We start from the raw sequence: 17,575 nt of genomic DNA, 5'->3' as shown, positions 1-17,575 counted from the left end.
TTTTAAATATATAGAAACATGATATTTCCCTCAAATAAAAGAAACATGATACTCCATCCGTCCCATAATATTTGACACAGTTGACCTTATTACGATGCCAATGTATAACTTTGAGCTTAAATATCTTGAATAATATATTAGAAATACTCATCGAGACGAATCTAAAGACATCTTATATGATACTCCCTCCGTCCCGCAATAGATGACCCATTTGAAAATGTACGATTTTGACCTAACTTACTTTGACCATATTTTTCTACTAATATACAAAGATAAATAATATCATACAAGATGTCGTTACATCCGTCTCGATGAGTATTTTCAAAATATCAAATTTTCATAATTTTTTCCAATATATTATTCAAGATATTTAAGCTCAAAATTATGCATTGACATGCGTAATAGGGTCAACTGTGTCATGTATTATGGGACAGATGAAGTATTATTTATCTTTGTATATTAGTAGAAAAATACGGTCAAAGTAAGTTAGGTCAAAATTGCATATTTTCAAATAGGTCATCTATTACGGGACGGAGAGAGTATTATTTTCTTTTAAATTAGGACAACAACATAATTCACACGTGTAATATCCGTAGATAAAATCTGTGAAGGACATGGGTGGATAGTTTAATAGATATCTGTGAATAAAATAAACAAAATTTTTGACGTTATGTGTTAGTAAATGGACGCGGAGACAATTTAATGATATTCGTACTTGCAAATATCTATGCTTATTGGAAAATGAATAAAATTATTAAAATATCTTATTAGTTAAAATACAAATGTATTAATTTTATTTGTTATTTGGAAATATTATGTTGTAAAAAAATACTTTATCTTTTTTTTTTTTTTTTTTTACTTGAAGACTATAAGGAGGAAGAAATTCTATGTTTGATGAAAAGTAATTTTGTTGTCAGAAAATAGGAAGAAGTTCATAATTCTATGTCCATTTGGTGTGTTCCAATAACATACTAATTGAAAAGCATATTCACTTTGGATCATCAATTAAACGGTTTGCTCAAGCTTTATTCTGGCTTTAAATGTGACTCCACAAATAGACAGTGAGATTGAACCTCTCAAATTAGTCGGACCTTAAGTTGGATCGAATTTAAAAAAAATAAAAAAATAAAAGTGGGTTTTCACTTTGCAACTAGAACAAGGGATTTTATGTCTCCGCTATAGCTAGGGGCTGAGCTAGGTGAGAGGCTCCAGGGTCCCCCCTACTAAGTTTTTCATTTGCATTCAATTCCAACTTAATAAATCAACTATACTTTTATGGTCATCTGGATATTATCCAAAAAGTTTCAACAATACATTAAACACATAATTCAACAGGTTTAACTAGAAGTCTTTAGTTTGAATCTGGCGTTGAGAGTGCAACAACTTTAAACTCTGATACAGAAGATTTGTCCTCTTTTTTGTCCTATCCGGAGAAATTAGATCATGCAGTTATACATAGAGTATGTCTGGTTTATAACATGGTTTCACAATGCCTTGTTCCAATCCATTAGACCATTCAGCAGCAACACTAACAAACACACATCATAGGCTCGTAACATGTTCCCAAATTTCTTTCTCCTTCACACGCATGCGCACATACACACTAACATGTTGTTTCTACACAGGTGAGCTAAAAAAATACGTTTATCAAATAGCAAAACTGAAAACGTTTGCCCCACTAGCACTTAATCCTACCTCCTCCCAGATTATACCATCACATTGTAGCAGCACTAGTTTATGCAGCGTTAAGAATTACAACCACAACGGTGATTTAAAACTTTGAATATAATAATACCAATTACAGTTTTCATCACAGGTTTTGCACAAGTGTTTATCTTATCTTGTTTATAAATTATGGCATTCAGGTAGTGGTCAAGTCTGCTATTAGTATAACTTGTATAAGTGAAGATGATAGGCGATAATATATGTGCACTTTAGTGAAATAAGCACGAACTCTATAACTAATGAGGCTAGAATTCATTCAAACGTAGAATAATTGTGTAATAAATAAAGATAATAATACATGATCAGAAGACAATTAGATGTTAGCAAAGGACACTAAGATGTTCATGGTTTACAACATATTTAGTCTTGACACCCAAAAGACTTTGGCACTGAAATTGGTGTATGAGCTCTCCATTTCTCAATTTTGGTCTTAAGATCGCCACGCAAGGAAATAAGTGACTTCTGACGACAGACAAAAGCTGCAGTAAATTGCTTAACCTCCCCTTCTAGATTTTTCCTTCTCTGTACTTCAATGTTTAAATCTTTCAAAGCATTTTCCCTTTGGCTTGACACAATTGCAAGTTTATCAGACGATTCAGAGAACTTCTCTAGCAAAGAGTCTCTTTCGATCTTCAAAAGTTGTAACTCCCTTTCGAGGCTTTCGTATCTTTCAGTTAAAGCATCCTTTGAGTAATCAGATTCCGTTTCTGCTCCCAAACCAGAGCCCTTTTGTAACAAAAAGTCAGTTTAGGATAATTCAGAACAGCCTTACTATGTTTTGTCTTAAAACTTATGCTACAATGCAATTCTATCTTTTTACCTATGGTGGCACTCTTTAGAAAACTGAGTGCACAGATCTGTGCATTTCTAGTGAAATTTATCCTACACACTTCTAATTTATATGCAACTTTTTTATCTTGCCTTTTGGTCTCTAAATCAGTAATGTCAATTGCAGATCGCAGAAAATAGCGGTTTGGTTAAATTCCGCTACGCAACAGTGCTATAGCACCACTATAGCTGCTATTTGACAATTTCGAACAATAGCAGTTTGTTCAAATTTTGCTGAGCTATAGTGCCGCTGTAGACACTATTTAACGACACTGCTCTAAACAATTCAATCATATATTCTCTTTAGTTGCATTTGATTCTACAAAAAGCTAAAGAGAATCAATAGACAAATCTACTAGTCTATCAAGTGATTTCCCTGATTGTTTGTTCCTAATTTCCTATCTAACAGAAATTCCTCAACTTTCCCCACATTCACTCATTTCACTTTGGGGGGTACTGTAAAGTTATGCAATTCTAACCTCTCTAACCTTTTTTCAAGTAAAGTTGAATATCATTCCCTTCATTTGAAGGGTGCTATAAGGAAAATAATTGCATCTATAAATAAATCAGCCATAATATGATTCAAGCTTTTGTATAATTTAAAGTGAAGGTAATACAAGGAGACCATGAGAGATCTCGTATAACTCAGTTTTTCTTATAAATTATTACAATCCTGATGTGACACACATACTATATCTATAATTTTTTAATTGCTTGTTCACTTTCAGCTATTGAACAAATGCCAATCAAGGCTTTAGTTACTATGTGGGATTAATGGCAACAATGTTTTGAAAAAAGACATAAGATATCCTAAAAATAAGACAAACAATAGAACTATGATTGATGATTGATATCTTGATATGTGTGGCCAGACAACTACCTTGTGTTCACAGCTGCACAAAGGAGTTCTCTTTTGATTTCCTGTTATTGAGCTTTCTGATAACTCCAGTGATGTAATTAAATTATTCATCCTCTCACGAAACTCTTTTTGTTGTTCCTGGATTGCAGCATAGTTCCCAGTGGAAAAGTGACCTTCCAAAGTTTCAAATAGATTTGCACCAATTTCACTCATGGTTGAAAGCATCTTATCAGTTGAGACTTTTCCATCCAATGCAAATCTCTATTTAGGACACAGAAAAAACAATTAATTGGCTGTTTCTTGGAATGATTATGGCAAATAAAACTGACATGGTACACTCATTCAACCTGCATTACTGATAAAACCTCCTCAAAGCTATCTTTGTAGTTTTCCACAGATTCTGATAACCTCATGGGCAATTCTTGAATTAGCGGTGTTTCTTGTTGATTGTCTGGGATCTCGCCTATTAATTGCTTGCTTGACGGTACTTCCTCTGAATTCTTTCTCTGGATTAATATGCATCAACAGAGTCATGGACAGTACAAAGACCATTTTATAAAAGAGAGCGAAGAAGACAAAAGCTTGTAGTACATAGCATCAAGGCCATAAAGGAAATGGGAGAAAGATTGGAATCTATTGAGTTCTCATATGACACAAGCTCAAGATAGTATAGTATATGTATGTTTAACTCTACATAAATGATGTTGTATATATCTATATCAGCTACATCAAATGGATTCAGTATGTTGACTAACCAAATTGGAAATATTATAGAAGAGGGCACACCTATCAAGTTAAACAGCTTCGTTTGATGATCTTCTGGCTTACTAACAATTTCATACATGTCAAAGCTCATTTTTACTAAAGTATGAATGATAGTATATTGTATACTAACCTCCAGTTCATTTATCTTTTCATTTGCAAGCTCTAGTTGTCTTCTCAAATCTTGAACCTCTCGTTCATACTTTGCAGTTTGACTTATACAACCCTGACAAACATCAGCCAAATCAAAAAAGAAACTATAAAAAACAGTACACATACACATAAAAAGAGAAATATGGTATTACTTAAAACCAATGCATTAGCCACACAATGCTATATTAAATACTCCGCTTTTAAACAAAAACATGGTTTGCACAAATTCTAGTTCTCATAAAATCTATATACATAATCATCTTCGGTACGTGTATTGGTCAAATATTATTTTTTGAAACTGGTGAAACCAACAAGAATTGCTCAACAATAGAGGAAATATCGTAAAATTCATAAACCAATTGTAGGGGAAAAAAATTTCATCAACAATGTCAACGGTTTCCCTTTTATATCTTGTATTCTTAGTTATGGAGAACATGTTGATGCTGTATATATTGCTATTCTTCCTCTACTTTTAACATTGTCCCTTTTGGGGAAGTAGTGGATCAAATATGAATGCCAAAAAAATGCAAAAGAAAGACATAAAAAGAAATTTCCTTTTAAAAAATAGAAATAAAGATATGAACTTACAGGAGTTGTATCACTTAGTGGGAATGATTGAATATTTCGAGTGGGAGTAATTTGAAGAGAATCAAGGTCCGCAACGTAGCCATTGTTCATTTTCAACCACATATCTTCGTCAGCCACATTGCTGAAAGCTTCTGGAAGAGGAGGACTACTATCTGGCAATGTTGAATTTCTTGATCGCTTGACAACAAAAGCACTGGCTGTCTTTAAACAGGGAGATTTAAATATATCTCCTTGAGATGTACTATTAATGTCACTGTACTCTTCAATTAATCCTCGCCTCAAATATCTAGGTCCCTAACATACATGAGCATAATTGGAACAAAATGGAGCAAAAATGTCAGGAAGCAAAGAGTGGGAAAGAAAAGCAACTCAAGTGAAAGTCTGAAAAGCAGCACAAAAAGGAAAAGTATGAATTGTCCGGAGGAACAAATATGACCATGATAAATAACAAAGTTGTGCAGATTTGCCATTGTATTAGAATTAGAAAGTATTTAACATTTACAGGCTTTATTATTTCATTTCTTATGAGATGTACCTGATTGTCGTTCGTCCCACAATCTGAGACTGAGAATGATGTAGTACTGGAATTTTCAATTTTCATCTGTTGCTCGCTAATCCATTGATTACGCGATTTCCTCTCCTCTTCCAGTTCCATTTCAAGCTTACCACGCTCCATTTCATACTAAATTGTGGAATGTGAATACATAATTAACAACGACATAAAATAGATTTCATTTAATTGCTAAGTCTGCAGAATGCATATAAAATAGAAAAATAAAACCTACCTTGAGTAAATCGTTCCTGAGTTTAAGAACCTCTTGCTCGAGCACCCCAGCATGAGATCCCTGAATAGGAAATATTCATGTAAGATTCTCTGACATGAGCGTAAATAAAAATTCATTAGAAGACGATTACCTGAAGTTTCTTACGTAGCTCTTCTATCTCTAGCTGTTGCCGCTTTAACAAGGCTGCATCTGTTAGAATCTGCAGAATTCCAACAATCAAGAAATAAGTAAGTACCAAAATGCAAATACAGGAAAACTATCTAGGCATATAGCTGGTATAAAATTGAAGGTTTATTACTGAAAAACCTATGCTAACTATTTCCAGGCAAAAACAAGTAAAATGTAGAGAAAAGGTCAGGCTTAATCCATTTCCTTCCCCCGAGTAAGCTTCCTAATATGATTATCCTAATTCTTCCACGATTTTCTTCTCCAATAGATAGTTTAGTTACACAAAATAATTATTCAAGTAAATCAACTGATGCTAGGAACAATTTGGGAAAATCAAATGGGGAAAACATTAAGCACTGTTAAACATAATAGGAGCAAAAAGAATATTAAACAGGGTAACAGTAAATTTCAAGTGCATAAAATACAGACCTCATTCACTTGAACACAATTGGTGATGCGTTTGGCTCTACTAGCAAACTGAAGAGTTCCCTTTGTTTCTTCAATGTGAACCTAAATGATTTGAAAATTGTTGGAGTTGTGAAATCATGTATTAATCACCAAACAAGTTAAAGAGACACAAAACTGAAACCACAGCCTCTACCTCTTCTGGTGCTACGGTGCAAATAATGGATGTTTTGGCATTTCCACCAAGAGCAGGTTGGAGTATACGTGTTAATTTACTATCACGATATGGGATATGTCCTCTACCATAAAATGAAACATGTCCAACATTATTATTTTCTAAAGTTATAAAACTAAAATTAAAATAATGTACACAAAGCAGAGCCAACAAAAAAATATACCTATTTTTTGAGCCCTCACTTAATTTATTAATAACATTTCCTAGAATCATCAAGCTTTTGTTAATGTATTTTCCTTCTTTCAAACGTACTCCATCAGCTCCAGTCTTTGCAATCCTTTCAGAGCCAGCAAGATCTACTAAATTCTAATTCCACAAATTCAACTATATTATATGTATGCAATTTTCTAGTAAGAAATTTATATATTTAAAGAAAAATGGAAGGATAAGAAATAGTACACACCAAGACTGAAACTCGAACAATGTCACTTATTGAACTATCATCGGAAGAATCAGAATCCTTCCCTTTGCTTTCAATCACCTTCATATTTGATTAAAAAGCATTAGATTAGGACCATCTTTATGCACAAACCAATATTATGATGTAAAAAGAATATGTATCACCAATTTTGAAAAGAAATGAGGAATACCATTCTAAATATTGTATGTGATCTGCTACTCCTTACATTCATATTTGTCTCACCAAAGTGCCTATTCACTGTAAAATAATAACAATTTTCAACTTTGATATAGCAGTATGTTTATTTTAACTTCAAATTTAAAAATAAAAATAAGAATGCAGTACTATAACTACAAACCTTCCCCTACTTTAAGGAGATCTAGAACTTGTTCAGCATTATTGACAATTTCTTCTCGGATCCCTGCAACAAATACTCCCCGCTGGAAAACAAATAATAAAATCAGCACAATTTTACAGGATATTTGTTTTTTTATCAAGCATATTGTTACATATATTTCACTCACATACACCAACATTAACCACAAAAGAAAAAGCAAAGTTAAGTGACAAGTAACCAACCTCCAGACTCTCATGAATTTGCAATTTCTGATTTTCAACAACAAGAAGGTCATTAATCTCTTCGTTATAAATCTCCATGTATGAAACTCGAATTAAAAACTCTCGTTCAGTCATCTGAGAAACAAACAAGCAAGGTATAAGCATTGTAATTGTAATAACAGTAACATGAATCTTCATCAAAGTTAAAAAGAACTGCCCATACCGTCTCAATTTTTGAAAATATATCTTTGACTGCCCGAGGAATCACTCCCGGGTCAGTCTCACAACCATTCATCGTGAACGTCTTCCCACTGCTTGTCTGCCCATAAGCAAATGCAGTCCCTGACCATATCATATAATTATTGTCATAATCTTAATCAATTCACTTTTATATCCAAGTCTAACTCAAAGTAACGGTTATTACATCCCTAACACAATTAATATAACGGTTTTTTAGTTTAATTTAAAGGAAAATGTTAACAGGTGCCCCGGGGCACTAGTTAAGGAAGCAAATGTAAAAGCTTTTGTATTGAAAATTGTGTAATCAAGGCTTCAAAAGTCAAAAAAGTATCTTTTTTTATTTAATTTTTCCTTTTTTAGATACCTTAACTAGTGCCCCGCGAGCACCAGTTAACACAACCCTAATTTAAAACACACACATATATGAATGCAGTTACACATTTACGATTTCTAAAGTAAAAGTCTCTAACATTAGTTAATTTGAGATCATACTGTTTAGATTACATATTCACTTAATTAATTTTTTAAAATCCCAATCAAGTAAACCACCAACTTAGTCGCTGACTTTGTAGAGCCTCCCAAATAGGTCACTGAGATTATGAATATTTCAAAGTGATCCTTGAATCTATTAAACTGTCAAGTTGGTCCCTATATTTAACCACTAACTTCAATAAGGTCCATATATTTTAACAACTTACTATTAATTTTGTCTCTATATTTAACCACTTACTATCAATTTAATCCCTAACATATTGTCAGAAGGACTAACATGACTAAATTTTTATAGAGTCAAGGATCTTTTGAAATGTTCATAATGTTACAGACCTATTTGAGAGTGCTCTCCAAAGTCAGAGATGAATTTAATGGTTTGCTCAATCTCCGTCATTGACTTAGATAGATGTTGGTAATTGTGTGACACAATTACTGCAGAAATCCAATTCCATACATCATTGACCACCTCAAATCCTCTCATTTATGCTGTCGATCCAAAATTGAGGTCAGTATTTGAAAAACTGTGGAATCACCGACCTCAATTAAGAACCGACTGCACAAACGAGAGAGAATCCAAGTTCATCATTTATCACCAAAACTATCTTTACTGAATTCAATTTTTCATGAGCTAGTGAATTTACATTTAGCACTATTGAGCTAACTACAACTTAAGCTAAGCTAGATTAAACATTCAATCGATAATTAAAAATTAAAATAAAAAAATAGAACATATGCGTAATAAAGAAATCAAACCGAAATGAAATTAATTAAAAACAATTTGAATTGAATTTGGATACCATTGAAGCCATTGAGAGCAGCGAGAATGATATCCTTAGTGAGAATCTCATAAACACTTGAATTCGAGCTAGATTCATCGAATACATGATCTGAAAAAGAAAAAGAAAAAGAAAACAAAATCGAAGGTGTAAAATATAAGATAGAATTTAGGAAGAAGACGAAATTGATAATGATAGTGAAAATTGAATACCGAAAGCATAGGAAGAGTTAGAGAGAGGAGTTCCATGGATCTTGTGAAGAGAAATGCGGTTATCGTGGACCTTCCAGAAGCTTCCATTGACGGAATCTGAAGAAACGAGAGGACGAACTCTAACGGCAACGCAGATTTTTTCCATTTGCTTTTCTGTTGTTCAAACTTTGGAGCGGGATCTGCTAGACTTCTACTCTATACTATACTCTTTTTCTTAGCGGAATTTGAATTTTCGAGAGATTGACGGAAATACCCTTCGACAAACGGATATTTTCTGTTCATCATGGACTTTCATGGCATATGGGCTTCCAAATTTTCTCTCAGCCACCCCCGAGATTTCCTAAATATCCTCAAGGGTAGTTAATTGTCGTCGATAGTGAATGACAATTAACCGCTCTTTCAAAGGCACTTAAGTACCATGCGTTCATAGCATTTTTTGTAATTTTTCCACTACCACACCTTGTAATTGGCTTATTGTAGTTAATTGTAGTTCACTCGACAGTGAACGATAATTAACTACTCTTTAAGATTTTGAGCCGATGTTTTAAAATTCAAAACATTAGAGTGTATTTCTTTTTCTTTTCTATTCTTAATAAGATTTAAGAGTGTATTGTAAATGATTGTTGACAGTGGCGGTTCTAAGGTCCAGCGAGCCCAGACACTTGTCCGGGCTCCGACCCAAATTTTTTTTTCAATTTCTTATGTAAATCTCCCTAAATTTCTTATATAAACCCTCATAAATTGGCAATTTCTATAGATTTTTAATTATTTGCTTGCAATTTCTTATGTAAACCCCTATAAATGTGTTGCAAATTTTTTTTGCCCAGACTTTATAACAATCCTGCCTCCGCCACTGATTGTTGAGAATCTAAAATGTCAGCATAGTTGTGATGTCGGTTCTCATAATGTTATCTCTGCACACTCCATAGTTTATCTGAAAAACACTTCCTCTTGATAATAGGATCTTGGGTCATATGGGGTATGTGTTTTTTGAAAGATTTTTTCCCGAATTGTTAAAATAAATAGTATTTTGGGTAGTTCATGCATTTGGAGGGTTATGAGTAAAATTTATATTTTTGAAATACATTTTATTTTACTGCTTTTGCTTTATCTTTTTTTCTTTCTAAGGGGAGTTTGCTTTATCTTTTGTTTTTATTGGAATCAATCACAGACATTCTATGTGAGATTATGTGACCATACATTAAGTGGGAGAAAAAAAAGGTTGATTAAATGAATCACGACACAGTTAAGCTGATTGGTTTTAGATTAATATTTGACAGAAGGATGTTGACAATGACTTAAACTTTACTTGTCTAGTTTTTCTTTAACCCACTTTAATTAAAGTTTTTGCATTCACAATAAATTCACTCTCAATGAGTTTAGGGTTTTCATACTAGTATCTTACAGATACACACACTGTAATAAATTTGCAACTTATTTTAATTAACAATCTAATTCTAACATTATTTTTATCAAGATGTTTTTTTAGGGGTTTTATCAAAGATGTTTAGTCACATTAAAATTAGGGCTAAATGATTCTTTCAGTCGTTTAAGTTATTTTGAAGTTTCACTTTGGTTTTTTTTTTTTTTTCGTTCCATTTTGGTCTATTAATTTATAAATGTCAAACACTTAGATCACTTAAGTTTTTTACATTCCATTTGAATCCGTTAAATTTTGTATGTTGCATATATTGGCCTCGTAAATTATAAACATAAGATATTTCACTCTCTTAAATTACGAATGCTAGACACTTTAGTCATCTCTTTTATCGTCTAATGTTGGTAACTAAAGGGACCAAAATATTTAAAGTGTCTAATGTGCGTAAAAAAAGAGAGAAAAATGAAACAATATATATATATATATATATATATATATATATATATATATATATATATATATATATATATATATATATATAAGAGACCAAAGTGTCGGACACTTATAACTTAAGGGGTCAAAAAAAATGAAAAAAAAATGTTAAGGGATCAAAAGAGAAACCTAAAAATAATATTTATGGGATCAAAAGTGTAATTTAGTTCAAAATTTATATCTATCCTAAGAAATATGATTTGTTAAAATTGAATAATATTATTTGCAAAAAATTTAGGATTTGTTTACTTTTCACGTTGTCAATATTCATTTCAATCAATAAACATGAGAGAAAACTAATCTAATATTTTTTCCACTATTTTCTTTCTACAATTTTAAAAAAAAAAAACAAATCTAGTGTTTTTAATATTTTTTTAAAATGTTAATACATTGTTTTCAAAAAGGATCCCACTTCAGTACCGTTTAGACACCAAAGACACTTGACATTCTCCAAGCACTTGTCGCCACATGTTCAAGCATTATTTAAAAAAATGGTTCTTTTTTAGTAGGTAATTGCACAGTTTGAATTGGGTTGTTTTATCGTAGAAACGACATGGTTGATAGTCTAGCTTGCATTGTTTTAGATAATGTCATGAAATGTAAAGAGAGTAACTTTCGTGGAAAATTCTCTTTTAAAAGATAATTCTTTCGTGACTCAACCTGATAATCCTTTCGTAGTAAATTCTCTTTTAAAAGATACGTTTCTAAATCGAAAAACAACACAACTTTTTATCCATGCCAAAATACCCTTTTTATTTACAGCGTTGTGAATCAAACACACACTCAAATACTGAAAATGTGTTTGCAAAATAAATGGGTCTGGGTTTTGGTATGCTATGCAGTATGCACAATCAACTAAACGACAAACTCATTGGACTTTTTTGCTAGCTGGTTTGACAATATCCTTTTTTAAGAAAGAAATTGTGACTGTTGGGATGTCCATATATAAGATTAAAAATGACTGTTTTGGATTAAGTTCAATTAGAAAAAGGTATAGAAAGGAACATTATAAATTAGTGCATGATAATTTGTCTACTATACTCGATCTCATGTACAGAACAATTGAGAAATATGAGACATCCTAACCGACAATAAAAGATAGTAAATAGCCTTGTCTTATCCATTATTGAAAAGAAAAGGAAGCTTACACCACAAATAAAATAATAAAATACATGCACAATGGATTGATATCAAATCCATATCTGTTTATGATTATTCTTTTTCAAAAATTAAAGTTAAGTATTATTAATTTGCCTAATCTGGTTTTTAGGTCAAAAGATGACAACTCATGCTTTTATTAAACTTTTTTGCAACAAAGATTTTCTGGTAAGTTCATAGAACTTGCAGTTCTAAAGAAGTAGACAAAGGAAATAGGTGGCAGGAGGTAGTTCAACCAGCAGAGTGATTTCAAATCAAAATTTTCAAAAGAAAAAAAAAATAAAGGATTTTATCCATGCAATAATATATTCATGCACAGGCAAGTTTGAAATAATTAGTTTCATACTTTAATATATTTTATTTTCATTTCCTTAAATTTTTTTTTTCTTCTTCAATTTCTTGAAGATGATTCAAAGTGGATTTCATGGGGGCTACAAATCTGAAATTCAAATCCATTCCTTGCATTTGGATGAAAAACAACCACTCATCAAAAAAGTGATATTGTAACTTTGAAGGCAGATTTTACTTGAGTCCAAAATTTGCACGTGCATCTTTATTTATCTAGACAATGATTGAGGGCCTATTTGGTTTGGCTTCTGAGAAGCAATTCTAGCCCAAAATCAATTCTCTACAGTGCCAAAAGCAATTCTAGCCAAAAACAACGTGTTTGGTTCAGCTTTTCAGAATTGCTTTTGTCCTCCAAAAGCAATTCTCCATGAAGCTACAAATCCTAGCTTCTAGCTTTTCTAGAATCAATTCTCCTTGAACAACGTGTATAGGTTTGTATATTTTATTATTACAACACGTTATTTTACTTTATTGCCCTTTATCAATTCTCATTCTTTATCAATTCTCCTTTAGCTATGTCTATTTTAGTAATTATACATTCAAAAGCAATTCTACATAATTGCATCCAAACATAAATCATTTTGTTTAATCAATTCTACATAATTGTATCCAAACATAAATCAATTCTCTCAGAATCAATTCTGTCAGAATCAATTCTATCAGAATCAATTCTCTCAGAATCAATTATATTCAAAGCTGAACCAAACGGGCACTGATTGATACTCTCTTCTTTTTGAAAATTGCCGTTGACACATTGTTTAAGGTTGTGGCACACATGTAAAAAACGGTTTTGCCCACTTGATAGTTAACTGTCGAGGAATTCAAAATCCGGCTGCAGTTAACTGCCGAGGATTTCCTCGGTAGTTAACTGCCGAGAAAATATGTTTCATCAGATGAAACAGTCACCTGCTCTCCCTACACACTATTTTCTCATCAACTTCCATAAACTTCATCCAATCCCCCCTAAATCCTAATTTTTTTTTTTTATCAAATCTTGCTCCAAAATGATTCAAGCATCAAGCATAGGATGTATCAACACACTTTTGACGTAAAAAAACAGGTATTGTGCATTTTTTTCGGTTGATTTTTTGGTTATGTAATGGGTTTCTACGTCAGTTACGTAGAACCCTGTCATGGGGATTCTCGGTAGTTTACTGCCGAGGAAAACCTCGGTAGCTTACTACCGAGGAATACCTCGGTAGTTAACTACCGAGGAATACTTGGGAAAAATTTCCACAACGAAAAAATGGCAGCTACTGCCATTTTTTCAAATTTTTTTCTTTGTTTTTTTTTTGTTTTAGTTCATTATGGCATTGATGTTTATGCATTAGTTAGTTGTTAATTCATATTTTTGTGTTGTTTAATTATAGTAATGGTCGAGAACGCGGAAGATGTTCCGGGAGAGACGAAACGAAATTTAGTCCAAATTTCCGGAGATGTCAAACCACCTAAGGTTGAAGCCAAACCAAACATTGATGTAGCTTCCGTCCATGTTGAAGCTTCTAAATATGTTAGCCCCGGTGTCCTCCCACTTCAAGCCCACGAAGTTGACACGGCTAGGTTTTTTTCGGACGACGTTAAGTGGAAAGATAGAGAAGAATTGCTTGGGTGGGTACGTTGTCAAGCAAATAAGGCGGGATTTACAATTGTTACACAAAGATCAAGCTTGATCCATCCAATGTTGCGCCTAGTGTGTGAAAGGAGTGAAGCTCATAAAGTGCCTAAAAAAAAACCGAAGCATGCGACAACGGGCTCAAGAAAATGCGGGTGCTTGTTCATGATTAGTGGATATCAAAGTCCGCAAACAAATAAATGAGGATTGAACATTCTTAACGGAGTTCACAACCATGCGATGGAGCCGGCTTTAGAAGGACACATTCTTGCCGGTAGATTAAAGGAGGACGACAAGAAGATTGTACGTGACTTGACCAAGAGCAAGATGCTTCTAAGAAATATTTTGATACACTTGAAGAACAAAAGAACACATTGCATGACAAATGTGAAGCAAGTGTACAATGAACGTCAAAAAATATGGAAGGCAGATAGAGGTGACAAGAAGCCGTTGCAATATCTAATCTCGAAGTTGGAGGAGCACAACTATACTTATTACTCAAGAACACAAAGTGAAAGTACTACAATCGAAGATATCTTTTGGGCTCATCCAACATCCGTTAAGTTGTTTAACAATTTTCCAACGGTTTTGGTTATTTACTCCACCTACAAAACCAACATGTATAAGATGCCAATGTTTGAGGTAGTTGGGGTAACTTCGACCGATTTAACATATTCGGTTGTGTTTGGATTCTTGATGCATGAGAAAGAGGAAAACTTTGTTTGGGTTTTAAAAATGTTGCGTAAACTTCTTACGTCAAAGATGAATATGCCTAAGGTGATTGTTACTGACATGGATGGGTCTTTGATGAAAACGGTTGGAATTGTTTTCCCGAAAAGTTATGCAATAAATTGTTACTTTCATGTGCAAGCAAATGTTAAACAAAGTTGCGTCTTAGATTGTAAATATCCTTTGGGAAAAAACGATGGGAAAGAGGTGAGTAATCGCGATGTTGTCAAGGAGATTGAATCGCCCACTCAAGAGTTATATGCAAATGCATTAGTGGAGTTCCAAGATGCTTGTAGTGATTTCCCACCTTTCCTAGCCTATGCCATGACCACCTTGAATGAAGTGAAGGAGAAAATAGTGAGGGCATGGACAGACCGTGTGTTGCATCTTGGTTGTAGATCCACCAATAGGGTAGAATCAGCTCATGCTTTGGTGAAGAAATATTTGGACAATAATGTGGGTGATTTGGGTACTTGTTGGGAGAAAATACATGACATGTTGTTGCTTCAATTCACTGCGATACAAACAACCTTTGGTCAGAGCGTTACCGTGTTGGAACATAGATTCAAAGATGTCACTTTGTGCTCCGGCTTAGGTGATCATGTGTCTAGATATGCTTTGGACAACATTGCTATGGAAGAGTCACGTTGTAGGGAAACGTTGTGCATGGACAAGGAAATTTGTGGTTGTGTTTAAAGGACATCTTACGACCTACCATGTGCATGCGAAACTGTTGTGCATGGACAAGGAAATTTGTGGTTGTGGTTGTAGTCGGATCCCTTCTTCTTGGGAGGTTGTTGATTCCCAAAATCCGGAAAGTCAACCGTCGCCATCACCAACAACATCATCATATAAAAGGAAAAAAGGTGCTCGTCTTGGTAAAGCACCAATTTCCCCACTTCCACCACCTTCTCGGTATCCAAAGCCTAAGGCTATCCCGGTTATGAGGCCTATTGATTATATGCCACGGTTCATGCTTCCATTTATTGAAAAAGTGGTCGATGTTATTGGCGATGGACATTGCGGATTCCGGGCTATAGCCGAGTTCATGGGCTTTACCGAACAAAATCATCTCATGATTCGTACACATCTTATTCAAGAATTGAAAGATCATAGAGATGATTATGTTGAAGTATTTGCGGGTGAGGATCGTTATAACTACATTTTAAATGGCTTACATCCTCCCACAAATACAAAAAGTTGTGCACATCTTGTTGATAAGTGGTTGACTTTTCCGGATATGGGACACATTGTTGCTAATGTTTAGAAAAGGTGTGTGGTCGTGTTGACAAATCTTGAAGTTGGTAACTCGGAATCTTTTTTCCCACTAAGAGGGCCACCACCGTCGGGTAAGCAAAAAACTCCCATCATGTGCCTTGGGGTAATTCCCAATCATTTTGTGCTTATTTACTTGAAGAATGGTTGTCCACTACCTCCATCATCTACGGAGTGGCACAATCACAAGAAACAAGATGCGGTGACTTGGGAAGATGAGTATTTGGATCAACATGAGTTGTTCCGAAAGCTCATGACTATTGAAAGTGGAAACAAACCGCCGAAACCACAAAAGGAGTCAAACAAAGTGGCGCCTATTTTGTTGGACACTCCCGAAAAACCAAAGCATCAATTTGAAGTTATTGCGGAAGATGAGGAAGATTCTATGTCACTTGATCTTCTCCAATCACTTGCCCTTTAACGAGTGATTTTTTTGTCGGTGTTAGTCCTGTTTTTTTTGGTAGAAATTACACCGACGTATATTTTGGGGTCGAAATTGTAACGCCAATTTTTTGTGGCCAATATATAAGTAACATTATGTAATTTATATTGATATATATGATAATATGACTTTTATTTACTTGAAACTAGTGCAATACTTATTTATAGCTTATTAATGTTTACGCATTTGATTTATTCGTTATTACATTCCATTTAATTTTGTTTTAATCTATGATTTTTTTTCTTAAAGCTTTTGTCAAGTGAAACATGTCTGTGGTTGCAAAAATTGAAGGGCGTGTTAGGTACTCCGCGTTTAAAAAGACGGTTAAGGTTATGATAACGCCGACGGACTCTCTTGATGATTTGAAGGCACAACTTAACACTTACTTTGAGCATCTTGGTGAAAATCAATATACACGTCACTTGTTCGGTCAAATGCCATGCATAGACCTAGGAGAAGATAGAGATGAATACGCATGGAAAACGGCAAGCTATATGCCTTGGCTTGTTAAAGACGATAGCGACGTCGGATTTATGTTTCGGAATATGGTGGAAAATAATGTATTATATATGTATGTTCGTTCCATATGCAATTGTGATGAATGTAAGTAGGGATTTAATTTAATGATGTGTAATGAGTTGTAATGTGTTGTTTGATTATGGACACTATGTTCCGTTTTGATGAATTTCAAACTTTTGTGTAGTTTGAACCAAATGTCGGTTTGACTTAATTATGGACAATTGTAAAAGATATTATATTTTTCTTGTTTATAACCGAGTTTCAATGTTGTATGATTTGAATTGCCTTTGGAAATGCTCTGGTTTAATTACAGGTAAAAACTGGCCTTTAAATGGCTTGGAAATGCTTAGCATTTATGCAGAACCTGCTGTCTGCATTAATGTTTTTCTCGACAGTTAACTGTTATACCCTAATTTTTGACCTAAAAATACTAGCT

The 17,575-nt window shown here is 33.6% G+C and overlaps 1 protein-coding gene across 1 annotated transcript; it reads right to left on the bottom strand.

Moving 5' to 3' along the window:
- Positions 1-1,938: 1,938 nt before the first annotated feature.
- On the bottom strand, positions 1,939-9,370 carry ZCF125 (P-loop containing nucleoside triphosphate hydrolases superfamily protein). Its single transcript, XM_085741083.1, has 18 exons — positions 9,187-9,370; positions 8,996-9,085; positions 7,690-7,808; positions 7,488-7,601; positions 7,267-7,348; positions 7,099-7,166; positions 6,912-6,989; positions 6,672-6,814; positions 6,470-6,572; positions 6,298-6,378; positions 5,831-5,899; positions 5,701-5,760; positions 5,451-5,597; positions 4,916-5,209; positions 4,308-4,400; positions 3,760-3,918; positions 3,434-3,673; positions 1,939-2,451 (listed from the first exon to the last, which is right to left on the bottom strand). The coding sequence occupies exons 1-18, from the start codon at positions 9,329-9,331 to the stop codon at positions 2,086-2,088; spliced, it is 2,451 nt and encodes an 816-aa protein (XP_085597209.1). The 5' UTR covers positions 9,332-9,370; the 3' UTR covers positions 1,939-2,085.
- Between the last annotated feature and the right edge of the window lie 8,205 nt (positions 9,371-17,575).

The sequence above is a fragment of the Medicago sativa genome, chromosome 1 (assembly GCF_051527215.1).
Source record: "Medicago sativa cultivar Bolivia chromosome 1, Bolivia_mono, whole genome shotgun sequence".
Taxonomy (NCBI): domain Eukaryota; kingdom Viridiplantae; phylum Streptophyta; class Magnoliopsida; order Fabales; family Fabaceae; genus Medicago; species Medicago sativa.
This window is presented reverse-complemented; position numbering and strand designations above follow the sequence as displayed.

Coding starts and splice junctions, on each gene's coding strand:
- ZCF125 (XM_085741083.1), bottom strand. CDS start 9,331: ATGGAAAAAATCTGCGTTGCCGTTAGAGTTCGTCCTCTCGTTTCTTCA. Junction 5,761..5,830: donor AGCTACGTAAGAAACTTCAG/GTAATCGTCTTC, acceptor TTTCCTATTCAG/GGATCTCATGCTGGGGTGCT. Junction 5,598..5,700: donor TCAGGAACGATTTACTCAAG/GTAGGTTTTATT, acceptor TCCACAATTTAG/TATGAAATGGAGCGTGGTAA.